This window comes from Loa loa (assembly GCF_000183805.2).
Source record: "Loa loa unplaced genomic scaffold supercont3.187, whole genome shotgun sequence".
NCBI lineage: Eukaryota > Metazoa > Nematoda > Chromadorea > Rhabditida > Onchocercidae > Loa > Loa loa.
The window spans coordinates 53,605-69,085 of record NW_018108367.1 but is presented as its reverse complement, the minus strand read 5'-3'; the positions used below and the strand labels follow the sequence as shown (position 1 = coordinate 69,085).

The following is a 15,481-nucleotide window of genomic DNA, read 5'->3' as shown; positions in this document are numbered from 1 at the left end:
TATATATATATATATATATATATATATATATATATATATATATATATATATATATATATATATATATATATATATATATTCATTTGTATATTCATTTACTTATTTAAGTATCCTTCCTCCCCCGCTCCTCATCGGGAAATATCTCAGCAGCTTTACCACATATAACGTTTGCCATTCAATGTCTATTTACTAAAGAGACATTATAGACAATACTTTCAATGCTACCATATGTTATATAGCAAACATCGATATATATATATATATATATATTTTCCACCTCTTCAATTTTTCTTCTTTCCCCGAACCTGTCTCCTTCACCAATAACTGTTACTAATAAATAATTCCGCTAGCTCAACTATCTATCCTCTCACACTTTCTCTCTGCCACTCCTTTCTGTCACGGTTAGTACCCATTTGATTAAATGTTATTATTCCTTACGAACTGCGAATAATTCGACCATTCAAGAACATATGACCAAAAGGATGAGAGAATGAAAAGTGACACCATATTGGGACAACACATCAATATTCATCTCCCGCATCGCCCGCATCTCTCTTCGTATACCGCCACTATTGTTGCAAGAACTACAACCACTACATGTTTTTGTTACAGGTCACATACATTTACAAACATTATGATGGCGCAATCTACCATCAAATGTTTCAGTAACGTTAATATTATATAAACTGATAAAACAAACCTTTCTTCATCCATTTATAAGCTAAATAGATGAAGTAATTTAATAAGTTACTATAGTAATTCTACATGAAGTCCGAAATATACAAACAAGTAGTCGTGGTAAATGAGCGAGTAATTAAGCAAGCAAGTACACAATTTAAAAACTAGAGTTACCCATGTATCATATTGCATTTCAAGGAAATTGTACGTACCTCAACAAATTACACTTCTAGTTCTTCAAAAATAACTTCTTTGAATATTTTGAGAACCTATTTCACCATTTACTTACCTCATGCTTTTTTATTTCGTCTTTCATACAAAGTTTAAATAAATTCCACCTAAACTGTGGATTAAAATTTTTATAAATAAAAAAATGAGCAGTTGTCTAAAAAGCCTGAGACATATATTAGAGAAGTTTAATGTTAGAATAGCCAGAAGTTATGATTCATAAACATTGATCAATCAAGTTGTTAAGTATCACTATAAATCGACCACCAGTAACAACCATTTCAGATAATTTGCTTTCAATGAATAAAAATTTTATCTGATAAAAAAATTAGGAATGAGAAGTTAAAAATGACTGGATGATGCAGCACCACGCCCTCCATTATAGGCATGTACAGGAAGCGAAAACAGGGCAAATCAATCAACATCACCAATACCACATTTGTCTCAAAATATTCATTCGACCATGTATCATTTGCCCTTCCTCTCAAGCAATGGTCAACAGTTTCGCTTGAGAAAAAAATAAAAAAAGAACGAAATTTAATTTTAATACAAGATTAAAGTTCATCCAAGTAAACGAATCTTGAAATGATATCTTTGGAATATGGGATGGAGGAAATAAAAAAAAAAATGCAAATTTTCATGGAATATCATCCCAACAGCAATTTTCATTCCTGAAACATTATATTGATACTGGAATGATTATTCAATGGTCTTTTTTTTTGGCTTTTTATATGCTACTCCAAAAATATAATTCGATTCCAATGTATAGAAGGAATAACTGGTAAATAATCCTCTGCGAGAGAGAAAAGAAGAGGAAGGAGAAAGAGCAAAAACCATAGTTTATGGAAACGATAGGATGAAACTATAGTGACATGACCAAAAATGAATAATGTATCGCAGAATGAGAGTATTGGAAGATGGCATACATTAAACAATACCTTATATGACCAGAGCTAAGTTGACCTATAAGGCCAAAGGAATCAGGGTATATTATGGTAACTAGAAAAAAAATTGACAAATTACCTGAGTAATCCTGTCATTCAGCACAATACTTTCTTCCAATAATGATGTAAAAAATGCAAGTTAAATAAATTACAGGATATCAGAAAAAAAGAGCCCACTATGCCAATGATTAAAACAATCCATTGACTTGAAATTATTCATGGTTTCAAAAAATTTTAAATGAAAAAAAAACAACATTTAAATTTTTAAACAGCAAGAAACATCTTCGCGAGAAAAGATCAAAGTCTAAGTCTTTGTTGTAAAACCACACAGTTGAATGAATTTTTGTATTGAAAATGAATGAATTTAACAGAAGGATGTCATTATATAATCTAAAAGACTAGAAGTGATGAATCATCACGAAGCCATTCAACATTTAAAAGTTCAATATACGATGCATTTTATAGATATTACATTGCAGTACTATTTGATTATGGCACACTTTTGTGAAGTTTACTGACATTTTAAGCTCAAACCTCTCACCTTTCGTCTACCTCACAAATATCCATAGAAAAGTAGCCAGTCATTTCGAAATCTGTTTTTTGAAATCAGTACTTTACTTCAGGTATGAATTACTTCACTCTGACAGGAGAAAAAAAAACTAATTGTGAAAATTTACACTGGAATAATTTATGAGTGTTTCTTCCAAAGATTATGTTAAATTAATGATTTTTCTGATGTAGCAGCTGAAAAGGAGGAATCAAATGTTCGATAACATAGTGAAAGAGGAAAACGAATCGTATGGCATTTAAACAAATGACAAGGTGCTCAAAACGCAGTTGTTCAAACCAATTTCTTTGCCGTCCCCCAATCAATGGGAGACGTTACCTCTTTCATATTCCACAGTTCTCCTTAAAATCAGTTCCTTTTCTCACCACGAACTTAAAATTCCATCTAAATTTCTTTTCCTTTAATTTTATTAAATTCCAATTAATAGATGTTGAGAAGGACTTTCTTTGATGTCAGCAAAAAACGGCAAATCTTCACCTTAGACTTATTCATCACTAACCAAAATGAATTGATGGTGTGTAACTTATTATCGCTAATGACAAAGATGTTAACTGTCTGTTTAACCACTAATCATACTGAATTTAAACGGGATGAAGTTGCAGTTGAAAATATGTTGAAAAATAACGAAAAACGATAAATTGTCATTCTAAACTTCTTTAAACATCAAACAAAACTAAATTATTTAAGTTAATCCCAAACTTATATACTGCAGATTATGTCACTGACAATTACCCTAATACTACCATTACTACTACTATTACTATTACTGAACGAACATCCGTTAGCACAAAAAGCTATACCTGATGATATACGTAAAAAGGTACGTGAAGCGCGTACATTTGATGAATTGCTATCCGCCACACAACTTTCGTATGCATCACATTTACTTGGAAATGAAAACGAACCAACCTTCAAGGGTCGCAAAGAATTACAGCCAGCTGAAATACGATCTTACACGAACCGCAAGTTATATGGAGCATCCGCATTTCAAAAATCAACCATTACAAGAAAATCCAATTTTCGTGAAGATATCGACGGTTTGTTTATTTTTGCAAAATTTCCATTCTCGTCTCCCTTGAAATCTGGAAAAAAAAAAGTAATTTGATGGGGCAATAGAAAATTCAGTAATTGAACATTTGAAAAAAAGATCTGAACTTAAACATTATTACCATTATGATTTGAAATCAACTTGTTTCTATTTACTTGATTACATTGTAACGATAATAACAGCGACAATGATACTAATAACATAATAATAATAATAAAAATAAAGTACCAAGAACAATAATAAGTTACAGTAACAATAACAATAACAGTAATAAATAATAATAGTAATGGAAACAATAATGGTAACAGCAGCAATAAACAATAACATCTGACCGACTCTTTTTTTCTGTGGATAAAAACTCAGAAAGGGGCTTCAAAATCACAAGAAAAATCAGACTTCAAAACATCAGATGAAACATGCAAATGATACATTTAACTTCAATAGTAATCTGATGACAAAATTTTCCGCAAGAATTCCAATTGCAAAATTTTCAAAAATTGATCCGAAACGTCTGATTGGCTCTACAAAACGATACGGTAGTCGTTATTGTTCATCTAAAAAGCAATAATTCTCATCATTTTTTGAATTTTAATTTTTATTTCTACTGTACATGTATTATTTACAACGGATAAGACAGGAAAGAGTTAAGAGAAAAATAATATAAAAAGAATATATTCCTTTACACCACAAATTTAAACAGACATCGACCAAAATTAAAAGCTTCTCAAACCACATTCAATATGAAGAAAAAAAAACCCAAAGGATTTTTAAAATAAGATTAAGCCTGCTAAACATCGACATCACCTCCTTCTATTATTAAGCATTGTTTTGTCAATTAACTATGAATTTCACCTGCTACTCCTTAAATATTCTAACATAAGTGCATCAACAGATATTCCAAGCATAACTTAAAAGCAATAATTACCAAAAAGAAGCAATGACTACCGATTAGTAGTGCTAACAATAAAATAATCATAATTACGTTGAAAGAGAAAATACTGAAACGTTGTAAAAACATTTTCATATTAAATTTAATTTCAATTTTTATGCAGATATTAACATTTCACTTTATATTTTTAAATCGCAATATATAAGCTTTAACTAATGTCATTCATAAAGAGATTAGGGAGTATAAGAAAATTCAGTAGTGAACGGTAAGCATCTAATACTAATAAACTTTTCTGACAATAATTTGTAGAACTGTTCAATTTGTTTAGTTTTCCTTTCAAAATAATTCATAAAAAAAATGGTCATAGTAGTTTAATTATTATAGTAAAATAAAATAATCTATAATTTAGCTAATACAAGGAAAAGCTTAGATATACTGAGCACAATTCGACAAGGTGCAGATATATGTGAGTTGCATAAAGCCTGTATCCCTATATTACCGGAAAATCCTGATCCTGGATTACTGATATTCCCGAGATGCTATGAAGTAACACAATGTATTGGGACATGCTGTGAATTCACCGAACACTGCCATCCAACCAGTATTGAATATATTCAACAGCCGGTAATATTTTGAAATATTTTCTTTTTTTTCCGCTTCTTTCATTTCATTCTATACCATACATCGATAACATTCCATTTCTATTCAATGCACATAACAATTAATGGCATTTTTAACCTATCCGAAATTTCTAGATCTAAATGAATTATTCCATCGATCTACCTATCTATTTAATAATATCAATTAGTGAATTTATAACTAATGCTAAGATATATTGCAAGTAACATTATTTATCTATATCAATAAGAAATTTTACAGATAACAATAATACTAATCTCATGCATATATGTTTCACAAATTTCAAGTAAGCTACAAATAACCACCATTAATTTTGCATCAATTCATAATCGAATTACATGGCACCCAAATCGGCTAAGCAGAATAAATTATGGCTTATTTAACAAACTCTTCCATTCGCTCTTTTGATTTGATTATTAATGCATGATTATACTTCATATATAACAATATACAGTAGTTAACCACAAACAGATTTGTTACATACTGTTATGAACAAATAATTTTCAACAATTGATGCATTATCTGTCCAATTTTACACTACGTATTTGATAATTAAAATATTTGACACTTAATATATATTTGATAATTTGTTCATCCCTCACTAACAATTTATAATTTATTCCTTCCCAACTAGTCACTTATAATTTACTCATTCCCTACCAATTATTTACAATTTACACATTTCTCACTAATTATTTACAATTTATTCATTACTAATAATCATTTATAACTTATTCATTTGACGACTATGAAACTGCATTTTAATACTCGAAAAACCCAATATTTGAAAAAAGGGCATAGAACGATTAACAGAAATATTTAAAACAAACAAAAGGGATGGGATATCACTATTTTTCCTGCAAATACTTCTAACAGGAAAATGTTTGAATTTGAAACGGATTAATATTAATTTTTTCAGTTGCAAATAAAAAATGTGTAACGCTTTTTATAGATCATTGAAATGCTATATTCTGGCAATAATCTGTTTGTAATCAATCAAACGCGAAATATAACAATCGAACAACATACTGCTTGCAGCTGTCGACCATGCACTCGATTTGGTGCAGCTATTCAATGCTCGCTGAAGAAAACTGTCGGTCCAAACTGTGAATGTGAATGCGGGAATAAAGAAGAAAAAAGACACTGTCAAGGTTTTTAATGTTCGAAGAAAAAAAAATGGATTTAAACACATTTCCCATCATAATTGAAGGATGAATCTTAACTTTTTGATTTCACTGGCCAAATACCGCAGTTAGCTGAATTATAGAGCTCTATCCTAACCCTGTATTTCGCATCCCGATGGAATATGTTGATTTCAACTTCCCACTTTCAACAGAGAAGAAATTTTAATACTCTCCTTCAATCTGATAGACAAACTTCGATTCGTCATACCAGTCAAACACACTGATCGCAAATGTACATCTTAATTAAATAGATAAGACTTCTTTTCCTAATCATATGCATGAAAGTCGATCTTCTCTTCCCATCGGACAAATCAAGTTTGATGTGTAATCTTTTTTTTCTTTCGAACGAATGGATAGATTTTTTTTAGATTTCAAGTCCACATTCCAGTTTCAATTAGATTTTAAGACTTCCACTTGGCGTTGGATGAAAAGCTCCGGTAGTTCCTTGTCTCTTTCAACTTTTCAAAATCAATCAAACCTTGTTCTTTTTGCTTGGAAATGAGCAAACAAAAAAGAAAAAAAATTTTAAAAGTTCAAAAGTTTAAGCAAGCGTTACATTTAAGGTCCGAACAAGGCATGGAATGACGAAACGTGTACGTGCAGCTGTGTCACGAAGTGTTATGGCAAAAGTATTCTAGATACACATACATGCTTATGCTATCATCCAAGCAGTAATCAAAGTTACAGGAACCTAGATGCTTTTGACAACTTCCGGTCGGATGTGAGCAGACTGCCAAGGCTTCGTCTAGCTCGAAGAAAGATGTTCACGAAAACCGCCCTGTGAATATTCACATTAAATAGTTACTGTGTTAATTGTAAAATTTGTAATATGCTGCATGAGATTCCGAAGAATTCGAACAGTTTAGGATAAGAAACATTCGCCGGATTGGGCGTGTCAGAGGAAATAAAAGGAACCTGAGTACTCCGAAATAAACTTTTTGAAATTCTTGTAAACATTCCTTCGTGATGATTCATGTCTTTGATGACCTTTGTGCTGATTACCCATGATACGTCACGCCATAAATGGTTCTACATACTGATCATCGGTGGCACTTCATACTGCAAATAATTGCCACATTGATCCTTCACGGTGCCATATTATTTCTCCAGTATTATAATCCTCTAAGAGCTGAAATCCGTCCAATCCGATCTCTAGTAAATCTTGGGATGCAAAAAACCCTCGTTCAGAATTCGCAAAAATACTCATTACAAGTGTTAATAGGCGAGACGAAATTACCTCTCCATTAAAACACATAGAGATAAACATATATAAACATAAAATTCACCAATTCCAATGAACGCTACCACCTCATAGCCATATCCCGCGAGCTCTCGGAAGACGCAAAATTCACGGGAAAACTGACGCTCCTTCTGACGACATCGTTTTGAAAATTCTACATCCCGCGCGTGTTATTTGAGATTTGGGCATTAAATGAATTGGGAGACTTGCGGTTTTTCCTCAGTGTGGTTTTCTTTATAATTAGTATAATTAATTGGTTGTTCGGTTGGTTTAATCCATACTTTTTCGATTTCTATGATAAATTTCAGATATATTCCGAGATATATCAAGGTAATATGGCAAAAAGTGTGATGAGTAACAAGCAAAAGTTAGATTGTATCACGAAGTGAAGAAAGGTGGTACTTGCATCGAACGCGAACATAAAGCATTGTCAAAGGACGTATTTAATTGAAACATCAACACTAGTAAAAGCAGTGAAATGAAAAATTACGAGAAGCTGGAAAAAATTGGCGAGGGTTTGTTTTGCTTATTTGCTTTAAAACGGAATGTAAAATTTTTGTAATTTACCTGTTTGGGAATAAAATTCAAAGCTTTAATTTTGTCTTGAAAATTATTCAAATAAATTCTTGTAATTCCCTAGTTTAGTAAATAAATCAGCAAAAAGTAGTAAAAAGTTTCATTTTCAAATTTATTGATATGCAATTATACTTATCACTCTACATGTTTGGCTATTTCGGGACAAAGACCGAAGATCTGTCGTAAATATTTAAAATTTTTAAAATCTCATTTTCAAATTTGTTGAAGTGTGATGCTACTGATTACTTTTCAGCCTAATTATTTCAAATTGGGATCTAAACTTTCTGCAGTCTTTTCCTCAATTTCTAAAATTATAAAAATTGCGGAATATTAAATAAAAGTTTAAAAAGTCCCGCAATTTATGAAAATGTTGTGATTTGTTAACTGTAGGAAATTATCATTGTTATCTAACTTATCCAATATTTTAGGCACGTATGGAACTGTTTTTAAAGCCAAGAATTGTGGCACTCAAGAGATTGTGGCAATGAAATGTGTACGTTTGGATGATGACGATGAGGTGCATTTCCTTGTTTGTTTTTGCTACCTAGTCTGATTGCTAAAATCATTCAGTTTTAGTCTTATATTGATCGAGCACATGAGTGTTACTCGAATCAAATAGATTGGTGATCCACAGTTTTTTGGAAATCGATGGTATTTAAATGCAGTCAATCAGTAAAATGCAATAAATGTATTAGTTCTGTTTGTTAGACGTAATTCTTAAATGCACAACAAGTATTATCCTTGTGCATACATTAATCATTTTCCACTGGTAAGTACAAATGATTACTTGATGAGCTTGTAGTTAAATGCTTAGACTATAGGTAAATTTATTATATTCATTCAAGAATATCATAATATTTTGGTCTATCCATATGTAAACATCTTTCAGGGTGTTCCAAGTTCGGCATTGCGCGAAATATGTTTACTAAAAGAGCTCAAGCATGAGAATATCGTGCGCTTATATGATGTTGTCCATAGTGAGCGTAAGCTCACGTTAGTTTTTGAATATTGTAATCAGGATTTAAAAAAATATTTCGATTCATGCAATGGTGAAATCGATCAACAGGTAATATTCATTAATTTGTTACTTGTTTGTAAGGTATTCAAACGCAAATTCCATTTGAACTAATCCTGGCATATTTTGACTAAGGTCTTAATTTGAAAATTTATTCTTAATTTACATTTAACGGCATGCCTTGTAAGATATGATACGCTATAATGAAAATATTTCTCACGATATCTCGCATTATGTATCACATTTAGTTTTAAATCGTTATGTTATAAGGTTTAAAGGAAGTTAATTGCAGTTTCCAAAATTTTGAAGGTGCAGTTAGCTATGGTGTTTTAGGGTTTAAGTTTCCAGCTGTGTTGTTACAATCCGATCAACGAGAACATTTTAGCCAAATATTCGAATTTGCAGATAGTTAAATCACTTATGCATCAATTATTATGTGGATTAGCCTTCTGTCATTCACACAACGTCCTTCATCGTGATCTAAAACCCCAGAATTTATTGATAAATACTAATATGCAATTGAAGTTGGCAGATTTCGGATTGGCACGAGCATTTGGCATACCTGTCCGATGCTATAGCGCTGAGGTTTGTTTATTTAACTGCTTTCAAGTTGTAAATTTCAAGAAATGATTTGATTAAAACCAGTCATTAACCAGTAATCTTACAGAATGAAACGATTTGATGACTGAAACTATCAGAACTGTGATTTATTGCAGCTTGTGTGAATTATACTGCAACTCTTTTTTTTCTCTTAAAGTACTGATTAAGGTTGTCACGTTGTGGTATCGACCTCCTGATGTTCTCTTCGGTGCAAAGCTTTATAATACTTCAATTGATATGTGGTCTGCCGGATGTATCTTTGCTGGTAGGTCTTAAAAGGTTTCATTTTTCGTTAATTTATTGATTTTTAAATATTACAACTAGGAGTTTTCAGAAATTTCGAATGCCGGAAGGCCGCTTTTCCCAGGTGCTGATGTAGATGATCAGCTGAAGAGGATTTTCAAAATGCTTGGTACTCCGACAGATGCCACATGGCCAGGTCTTTCCCAGCTTCCGGAATTCAAGGTTGTTAAAGATTTGGACTTTTGACAGTTCAAATCCTCAATACCTAAGCTTTAATGCTCAGTATTTATAAAAATTACCGAGAGCTTCAAGTCTCAGAATGTATCCGTTTCCCCACCATAGCTTTTGGTAAAGCTTAATTCCGAAAATATTTATTGTCTTCTAGCCGATGCCCCTGTATCATCCTTCCCTTACAATTGGACAAGTGGTACCTAATCTTCCTGCTCGCGGACGCGACTTGCTTCAGGTATGTGTTACGTACATTATGCGTTTGTTTACTTTCTATAACGTTCATTACAACCCATGCTCTGATTTTCCGGATAAAGCGGGAATGAGCTTTTCTAAGGATTTCCAATTATGCTTTCCATTTCACTTCGGTTTTCTTTTGTTACCAACTCCAACAAGTTACAGTAGCAATATACATTTATAGTCACGATGGCAATATACATTTATCACGTTAGCAATATGCGTAGCAAATCACGGCAGCAATATATACTTATACGTTAAGCTCATGTAAACACGGCGCCCCATCCCTTCCATGTTTTTAAAATTTTTACTATTCGAAGAATTTGAAAACTAGGGCTTCCCTTCTTTTTCTAGTAATTTATGCCTTAGGCAGATGACATAAAATTGTTTGTTTTAGCGGCTTCTGATTTGTAATCCATCCGGTCGTATCGATGCCGAAGCAGCGTTGCGTCACGAATATTTCAGTGACATTACTGACTGCTAAATAATTTTCATTAAATATTGTTTAAAAAAATTTAAGTCAAATCATATGCATCAATGATCTCGTTGTTGTGCAGTGGTATTTTTGCCTAAATTATGGGTTTTCCGAATGTAAGTTGGACATAATTTCTTCACTTTAAATGGTCGACTTAAAACATTTTTTGTTCATTAAAATTGGTGATGTATTTGCTAGTTGCTTTGGCAAATTTAAGCGCTGGTCTCATGCATCTCGAGAAAACCTTTAAATTTCATTTCGAACCAAACATTCTTGTTCAACCAATTCATGTTGTTGAAATGAGTTCCCTGCTTTTAGTTTGGATTATATTTTCACTTGCTGATGAGTCACTTATCAAGAATGCTGTGTTGAATGAAAATAGTCATAAAATCCTAAAACACTTCCGATTCTTAATAAAATAATTGCTTCCATAACTGCAGCCACTTGGAAAGATGTAAGATGCGAAACAAGATGGGTTAGATGCACTACGTGATTAGGTCAAAATACCTATTTCGTCAATAGCATGCGATCTTATAGTATCACCGTCCTACAAAGTTTATCGAAATTATGAAAAACATATATCATACCAGTCTGCCATATATGGCCAACCTAGCAACAACATATAAAGAGGTAGTTAAAGAATAAATGAAATGAACATAGTGAGGTATCCTACTGGGAAGTGAAGTATTTAAATTACAGAACAATAATGTTTAAGCTCACACCCCATGCAATGCACTATTTAGACCAGTTTTCAAATCCTAAGTTGTAAAATGAAGTACAGGTAATTAGTAATGACAAAAGTAAACATTATGTACGACAATGGTGTACTTCTTGGGCGTGATTATAGCTGATAGTGAATCCCGTCATAATGTTAAACACGATAAAGGAAACCAGATGTCGTCCGTGTCTTCGCAATACCTAGACTTCTTACAAGTGGCAATTTATAAGAATTTGTGGATTTCATCGTAAATAGCTAATACCAGCGCGCCACCTGTGCCTCGGAAGACGTTGGAAAGAGCACCCTTGTAAAGTGCTGTGACTCCTTCGTTGGCAACAACCTTCTTTGCACAATCCCAAGTATTTGTGTAAAGTATTTCTTTGCGACCAGACTGCATCATCATTCGTCGACGTACCGTATCCCATGGGTATGACAGAATTCCAGATCCAACAGTTACAACCTGAAACGACCATCAGTTAATTATAGGTGACATGCATACATGCCTGCTGTGGCTTAGTTCTTTCAAAAAGCATGGGATTTCGGCAAACATCAATCATATTGCGCCATCGAACGTTAAGCTCAAATTTGTTCTCGATGCAGATCCAAAACAATTCACGGGTCCGATTTATTTCAATAACAGAGTAAAAAAAAACTTCAGGTAAGCAACATACCTGAGCAATCATCCAAGCAGCGAAGAAGTTGAGTTTCTTTTGGTCTGTAGAAACCATCATTTTGATTGTATCAAAAAGACCGAAGTAAGCTGCACGATATACAATGATGCCTTGCACTGATACCATAAAACCACGATAAAGTCCAACTGGACCGTCGCTTTTAACGACTTTTGCCAAACAATCTATCAAGCCATTAAACTCACGGGTTGCACCCTTGCCAACGTCAACCGCAAGACGAGTACGGGCAAAATCAAGTGGATACACGAAACATAGAGATGTAGCACCTGCGGCACCACCACTTAATAAATTGCCGCCAAAGAACTTCCAGAAATCCTGCAATGATTCGGTTTATGACACCACGTGAGAATCAATAATCCTCTTTTTCCGAATGATCTAAATGATTCATCCGTATAAATTTGTCAAAATATTATGCGAAGCATTTACCAATATGCTTACTTCTTGGCTTTATTCATAAAACACTTACTTTATCTTTGTCGTATCCAGCGACGAAAATTTTCTTGTAAGTATCTTTGAATGCGAAATTTAGCGCTTGTGTAGGGAAATACCGTATCACATTAGCCAAATTACCACGCCAAAATGATGCAAAACCCTGCTCAGCAGGTACACGCTTAAATACATCGATAATACCTTTGTAACGTTTATCAGCTTCAATTGTTTTGGATGCATGTTGTACCTGGAAAAAAATGAACTGTTCTCTCTTCCTGACAGAAAAACAGTTGTTTAATATTGTGATAATTATCACTGGTATTCACTGCGCTAAAAACCTCGGTCTACAAATCTTGTTATTACGTATTCTTACCACAACATATCCTAAAAATAATTTTCTTTAAACTTGGAATCTTCCTTCAAAATTGAAACCCAAAACTAGGCTGGAGAAGCCCAAATGCATCTTTCGGGTGACTTGTCAAGAAAAGATGCAAATTTTCAACATTAGTGAGAAGTTTTATATTCCCTCGCTATAACTAAGTCGTTTCAGATTATTCCAAATAATCTTGGCTTTGAACAATAACATTAATAACAATAAGCCAAACCACCTGTAAATCGGCACCCCGAACGACTAGAAACTTCCCATACTTATGTATCCTACCAAGTTTTCTAATTTTCCATCTTCCCCGTTGCATAATTTATCATCTTCACCCTTAACTGTCTAAGAGAAAATTGTCTAATGTCGCCGTGTAGTCACATCGGATCTACACTGTAGTCTTCCTTTCAAAATTTAGCAAGGTTTGCGACGAAAAACAATTTTATGCAAATATACGTCCGTCGTCTTATTAAATCTCTCAAAGATATGGTCATTCCCAACTCACAACTTTTTATTCCAATTATTAAACCATGCTGCTAAACAAACTTTATCCATGCGGCAAAGAGTACCAATATGATAGATATATCTAAAACAATACTTGACCACAAGTCAATAGTAGCTTAAATATTTCCACTTAGACAAAATAATAATACCTGAAGAAGTAATTTGACACGTTCGATGGGTGCGACAGCAGTTTTGGAAACAGCAGCAGCTGTGCCGCCAGATGCCAAATCAATCACGAATTTTTTTCCATCAAATGCGTTTTTGTCATTAGGGTGTGCTGTTGCGGATGACATCGGTTTATATGGGGTTAGTAGCTGAAAATATTTCGCAAAATGCTGAATCTAAACTAATTGCTGATGCGAACTTAAAACGTTAAATTACTTTGCAAATACCAATAAGCATTAATGATAGTAAGCACCAATAATAATAATAATAATAGATCAACAACAACGGGAAGAGAAACTCGCCTAATTCCTTAATTGCTGATTCATTCAGCTACGTAATAGCAACAGTAATCCTATAATGCAATTCTTTTTTAGGCTGATGTGCTCAAATAACTTCTTATTTTTAAGGTAAAATATTGGCTTTCTTATTTTAGCAGCAAACCGAAATCAGCGAAACGTTATTTGTAAACTAGAAACAGGAAAACATTTATAAGTGAGATAATATTTTTTACATATGAAGAGAAACAATTTTCTTTATTTTAATACCATAGACTAATGCTTAATTTCTATAAAATATTAGAATACATCGTGAAAAATTTAAACATAGCCTTCGAAGGGTTAAAACAAACAGTAAAGAGAGAGGAAGAGTAAGTGCAAACAGTAAAAGAAGAGAAAGAAACAAAAACAATATAGACTGAAATTTTTGACCTTTAGTTTTCTTATTTGCTTGAAGTTTTTCATTCTTACTTATCCATTTATCTTATTATATTCTTATTATATTATTATATCTATTACACTTATTATATTCCATCTACCCGAATTCTCTTGCTTATTAAGTCTTCCTATAAATTTCCCTACGTTTTAGGTTCTAAGCACATTTATCCACTTTGTTACACTCTCCACATTTCATCCTATTTGCTCAAATTTAGACTTTCACGTATATCTAAAACATCAGGTGTATTTTTCACGTACACCTACGTGTCACCAAATTACACAAGAAACAAACATGGAAGATGTGAGAGGTGACAGCTTCGTATTACCAAAGTTCAGTAACAATTCACATTTTTAGGCGATGTGTGAGTGGTTTTTTGGATGCTTGCCAAGAAGTGGCGTTATAGAAACCTGTTGCTATTATTGCAGCTGATTAGATAGATTTAAGAGAGATTCATTTACAAAGTCTTTATTGTATATGCAGGTTTGGCCGCAGGTTTTTTTTTGCTTCTGGCCACAAATTTATTTTCTAAACTTAGGCTTAGTTTTTAACAGTACTTTGATTTTAGTTTAGCACTTAATTTTATCCTAGATTTCACTCCTGTTTTGGACTCTTATCTATCGTAAAGTTCTTCTGACTTCTGTCACAACCTAAGATGGTATATAACATAACCTCACATAAGTTAAGATTATGGTATAATATAACATAAGATGGCATAACTTAATATAAGTTAAGATGGTATATAACGTAACCTGATGCTATAACGATGGTATAGCATAACATAACTTAAGACGGTATATAATATAACCCACCATAACTTGGGATAGGTAATATTTATGTATTATTAATAACGATTTTAGGTAATATTTATTGTGAAACATTACGTATTCATTGTATATTAACAGTTTTGTATCTGTAATATGGTAGAAATACTAATAAATATTATCAATAAAAAAGTATTAAAAAATAAAGTAATAAACGAATATTAGCAGAATAAAAAGTTAACATGCGAACAATAATCTATAAGAAAAATGTGATATATATATATATATATATATATATATATATATATATATATATATATATATATATATATA

The 15,481-nt window shown here is 32.5% G+C and overlaps 3 protein-coding genes across 3 annotated transcripts; 2 read left to right on the top strand and 1 right to left on the bottom strand.

Annotated features, from left to right (window-relative positions):
* Window positions 1-3,133: 3,133 nt before the first annotated feature.
* Window positions 3,134-6,962, top strand: LOAG_07241 (hypothetical protein; the record flags this gene model as incomplete). The annotated part of the gene is made up of 4 exons (XM_003142775.1): window positions 3,134-3,455; window positions 4,765-4,979; window positions 5,947-6,145; window positions 6,742-6,962. The coding sequence occupies 4 exons, from the start codon at window positions 3,134-3,136 to the stop codon at window positions 6,960-6,962; spliced, it is 957 nt and encodes a 318-aa protein (XP_003142823.1).
* A 758-nt stretch (window positions 6,963-7,720) lies between these two features.
* On the top strand, window positions 7,721-11,103 carry LOAG_07240 (cell division protein kinase 5). Its single transcript, XM_003142774.2, has 8 exons — window positions 7,721-7,933; window positions 8,423-8,511; window positions 8,884-9,060; window positions 9,415-9,594; window positions 9,778-9,874; window positions 9,944-10,074; window positions 10,238-10,318; window positions 10,715-11,103. The coding sequence occupies exons 1-8, from the start codon at window positions 7,897-7,899 to the stop codon at window positions 10,799-10,801; spliced, it is 879 nt and encodes a 292-aa protein (XP_003142822.1). The 5' UTR covers window positions 7,721-7,896; the 3' UTR covers window positions 10,802-11,103.
* Window positions 11,104-11,116: 13 nt separating this feature from the next.
* Window positions 11,117-13,830, bottom strand: LOAG_07239 (ADP/ATP carrier protein). Its single transcript, XM_003142773.2, has 4 exons — window positions 13,658-13,830; window positions 12,666-12,875; window positions 12,182-12,514; window positions 11,117-11,970 (listed from the first exon to the last, which is right to left on the bottom strand). The coding sequence occupies exons 1-4, from the start codon at window positions 13,799-13,801 to the stop codon at window positions 11,734-11,736; spliced, it is 924 nt and encodes a 307-aa protein (XP_003142821.1). The 5' UTR covers window positions 13,802-13,830; the 3' UTR covers window positions 11,117-11,733.
* Between the last annotated feature and the right edge of the window lie 1,651 nt (window positions 13,831-15,481).

Bases quoted from the DNA above. Each gene is read 5' to 3' on its own strand.
- LOAG_07240 (XM_003142774.2), top strand. From the start codon at position 7,897: ATGAAAAATTACGAGAAGCTGGAAAAAATTGGCGAGG. The intron at 9,595-9,777 runs GTTTGTTTATTT...GTACTGATTAAG, and splicing joins TCCGATGCTATAGCGCTGAG to GTTGTCACGTTGTGGTATCG. The intron at 10,075-10,237 runs GTTGTTAAAGAT...ATTGTCTTCTAG, and splicing joins CCCAGCTTCCGGAATTCAAG to CCGATGCCCCTGTATCATCC.
- LOAG_07239 (XM_003142773.2), bottom strand. From the start codon at position 13,801: ATGTCATCCGCAACAGCACACCCTAATGACAAAAACGCATTTGATGGA. The intron at 12,876-13,657 runs GTATTATTATTT...ATTTTTTTCCAG, and splicing joins GTGTCAAATTACTTCTTCAG to GTACAACATGCATCCAAAAC. The intron at 11,971-12,181 runs GTATGTTGCTTA...TGGTCGTTTCAG, and splicing joins CTGCTTGGATGATTGCTCAG to GTTGTAACTGTTGGATCTGG.